The 4003-nt window shown below is 43.0% G+C and overlaps 1 protein-coding gene across 1 annotated transcript in view; it reads left to right on the top strand.

Annotated features, from left to right (window-relative positions):
* Nucleotides 1-4003, top strand: part of SORCS3 (sortilin-related VPS10 domain containing receptor 3) — a 160476-nt gene that overhangs the window by 57428 nt on the left and 99045 nt on the right. The window contains exon 7 of the mRNA XM_008579610.1: nt 3274-3350. Within this exon, the coding sequence (XP_008577832.1) occupies nt 3274-3350 (77 nt within the window). The remainder of the gene's footprint in view (nt 1-3273; nt 3351-4003) is intronic.

The raw sequence follows: 4003 nt of genomic DNA, 5'->3' as shown, positions 1-4003 counted from the left end.
TTTTTAACATGTCCTGAGACATTGGGAGGGATATAACACAGCTGACAAGATACTGATGAAAAGCCAGAACTAAGTCACTGGTGTGTGCCTCCTCATACCCAGCTTCTCTTTACCCTGCTTGCCTGGTCTCCCCAGGAGGTTATTTGCCATCAGGAAAATAATTATGAAGTCAGCCAAGTCTGCTTTCAGTGGCCAGTACGGAGCCTGTCTCTGCAGGACAGGGACCTTTCCCATACCTTCCACCTGCCTTCAGCGTCAGTGACCCTCAGTTCTCTCCCCTCCACTCCCACTCCTCTCTCTCTCTTCCCACCTTGCACTGTGATCTTGTGTGAGGGAAGCTGTGTAGATGAAAGAACACCCTGGGATTCACTTCTAGTTGCTGTTGAGGACATCCCAGAAGACAGGTGGAATTCCAGTCTGGAGAGTTTGATGATTGCTTCTAGCAAGCAGAAACACTAGGGTTCTCTTAACACTTGTCTCAAGCCAGTAGTAAAGACCTCGCATCCTGCCATACAATGTGCCAAATGCTTGCCTTGCTTCGACTGTACAAGGACACTATGATGTAGACATGGCAAGTACTGTCCTCCTCAGTTTACAGGGGTCCTATCTGAGCTCACACTCCCTCTGACTCTAATGTAATGCTCTATCCTATAACCATTCAGCAAGACCAATCTCCGAGCCCCTTCACGTGCCAGATCCTCAGCTAAGACAGACTTCCTGCCGAGCTTCCTATACACTCTGACTGTTCATACCCTTGTGCCGTCCCCTTTAGTGGAGACCCTTCACCACTGCAGCTGATGGTGCACTGTCTGCTTCCTCCTCCACCGAGCCCGCAACCACCCTGCTGTGCGGCTCCTCCTGCTGGTGACGGTAGTGGGGAGAGAAGCATATCTAACCCCCGGAGGACTTCAAAATTCTCTCTCTCTTTTTTTTTCAAAAGTGTTTTATTAAGGAGGAGCAGAGAAGGGTAGCACTGGGAGGAAATGAAGGTAAAGGAAGTTATTTAAACTTGTTGAAAGGTCAGTGGCACTTCATTTTCTAGCTCTACCATTGGGGAGAGAAGCTCCCAGTTCTTCCGCATCTCACCACTCCTCCTTCTGTCCTGTCATACCACTCGAGTGGCTGAATAGACATCTCCTGCTTCCATCCTGGTCGGTGGCTACTGTGGTTGAGCCGGCCCAGTGAGGCTCATGATTCCAATCTTCCTTCTTGGGCCCTGTAACCCAAGCTCTTCCCATCAGAGATTTCCTGCAGGGCCACACAGAGACTGAACATGTTCAAAGATCAAATCATCCTGGATGTGTCTTTTCTCTCCCTTCATCTGGAAACCAGCTCTCTGGTCCCTGTGATCAGCAGCATTTCTTTTAGGGCTCTTTTCAATTGACAGAAGATATTTCCAAAAACAGATTTCGCTGGGAGCCATGGGTTCTTAAAAAGTGATAAGATAGATCCTTAGAAGCTGTGACAGCAATGGCTGTAGAGCGACTATGCTCCTGCTGTCCCTCTCTCTACCTCTCTTGGTAGACATTAATCAATCACTGAGTTCAGTAGTGGTGATTGATTGAAACCAGAGGTGGCTTCCAAATCCTTCTTAGCACAATGCTTCATGCAGCCTGCAGTAGATGCCTTGAGTTAACGTTCTCTTCCTCATTCCATTTTTAATTTTATGTTTTAAATTTATTTATGTTTTAATTGACATGTATTGATTGTACCTATTAATGGGGTACAGAGTTATGTTTCAGTGTGTGATGATCAAATCAGGTCATCCCTCTTTACTTTCTTCATCTGTGCCTTCTGAAACCTGTATCTGGAGAGTTGAATTCTGAATTCCAGACTCCACAGAGCTGCTCCCCAAGCCTCTCCCCACTCCTCTCACACCTACTGCCTGAGCCCCCAGTTCAGGGGTTATTTTTGGAAGCCTGAGTGTCAAAACAAGTTGGCTATCTGTGCACTCCCTGATGCTGATGAGAGCTTGACAAGCTGTAGCCTGGCTTTAATTTCTCATTCTGAAGCATTAAATGTCAGGAGCTCAATTAACATTTTCATTATTGCATTTTTATTGTGTTCTTATTTAGGCTATAGATGTGTGGGAGCTAACATTTCCTTCATGCTATTTTTAAAGAAAAAATATAAGCCACTATGATAAACTCATATGTTTAGGGCATCTTCTTGGTTTTCAAGACCTCCCTAAGTGCACATCAACATTGGAATATGATTCTATCATTTGTTCAGTCCTTCATTTATTTCACAATTATTTATGGAGCAGTAACTATTAGGCTCCGGGGAGGAGGCTGTCCACCAGGGAAACTAGGGCAGTATAGATGGACTATAAAATCTTGACCACTTCCTTTTTAACAAACATAATCACAAGTGGTGGAGTGCAGGGAGAAGTAAAAGAAAGACAGAGAGAAGAGAGAGTGAAGGGAAGCAGTAAGCGTCGTCAGTCTAGGCATAAACCAGGTGTATTCTTCTCCTGCTATGCTCGACGGCCATGGTATGCTGGTTCTAGTCATCATATGTTGGGAACTCTTCAATTTAAGCTGCATAGTCTAAATCATTGGGTCACTGTACCATCTGATGCATGAGGGACTTGTTGACAAGTTTAAGCTGGAAACATATACACTTATACATGAGTTTTTCTTAGGCTAAAATTATACTTTAGGGCTGGTCAGTTAGCTCAATTCACTGTACCATCTGATGCATGAGGGACTTGTTGACAAGTTTAAGCTGGAAACATATACACTAATACATGAGTTTTTCTTAGGCTAAAATTATACTTTAGGGCTGGTCAGTTAGCTCAATTGGCTAGAGTATTGTGTTATAACACCAAGGTCAAGGGATCCCCATACCAGCCAGATGCAAAACAAAATAAAATAAAATAATACTTGAGAAGTAAGGGGTCCCTATGCCCAGCTTCTCCATGCATGTTTACTTTTTCATTCTTTGCCATCTTTGGGGAATACTCGTCAAAAGCAATTTAAGGGATTATTGGTATACAGAGTGAATAGTTCAAGAGACCCAGGCTAATCGACATTTAGTCGTGTGAGTCTTATCATTTCAAGATGCATTCCTGTCACACTATTTACTTTTTTCCCCACATATTGAGTTTTTCTTCCTGCTGGGTTTTTGATATGACACCAAGAAAGAGTCTGCACAAATCAGCTGTAAACATCACTTGGAAAACTTTCACTCCCTGCTACTCCCTCCCCCTACCTGAGCACACTTAATCTTGTAAACTGCCTGACAATTCCAAATGATCTGCTTATGTTTCAGGCAACATTGGCCCGGAGCTCTCCTATACTGATATTGGTGTGTTCATCTCCTCTGATGGGGGCAACACATGGAGACAGGTAACCAGGATGATTCTGGAACAGGGGAGAGGCATTTAGAGTAAGCTCTGCCAACATCTATACTTCCTATAGATTCTCATGCTTGTTATGACTTTGTGGTTGCAAAAAAATTGAAGCAACTATTTAATTTGGTCAGTTCGGCTGACAGATAAGAGGGGCAATGGGGAAATATGAGAAGAGCACTGGGCAGGGAATAGAAAGACTTGGAATTTTCCCAATTCATTCATTCTTTCTTTCAGCAATATGTGTGTAATAGCAACTGGATGCTAAGTACTGTGCTGGTTGCTGGGGATATAACCTATAAAACTGTTTCCATCATTAATGTTCCCAGGGATCTTGGCAAGGATATCTCCTTACCTTTCCGGATCTGTTTCTTTATCTACAAAATGAAAGGGTTAGAATATTAAAATGGGCAAAGCCATGAAAGTCAGTGGTTAAATATTGTGTAGACCCAGCTCTGAGTAAGTGTGAAACAGCTTAATAGATACATGACTACATGAAAAATTAAAATTTAGTTTTACAAACATTGATAGCAATGCTATCCAGTGGAACTTCCAGTGATGATGAAAATGTTCTGTATTTGTGCTGTCACTTGCAGCTATTGAGTACTTGAAATATGGCTAGTGTGATGGAGGAACTGAATTTTTTATTTT

This window comes from Galeopterus variegatus, unplaced genomic scaffold, assembly GCF_000696425.1.
Source record: "Galeopterus variegatus unplaced genomic scaffold, G_variegatus-3.0.2 Scaffold1922, whole genome shotgun sequence".
Taxonomy (NCBI): domain Eukaryota; kingdom Metazoa; phylum Chordata; class Mammalia; order Dermoptera; family Cynocephalidae; genus Galeopterus; species Galeopterus variegatus.
This window is presented reverse-complemented; position numbering and strand designations above follow the sequence as displayed.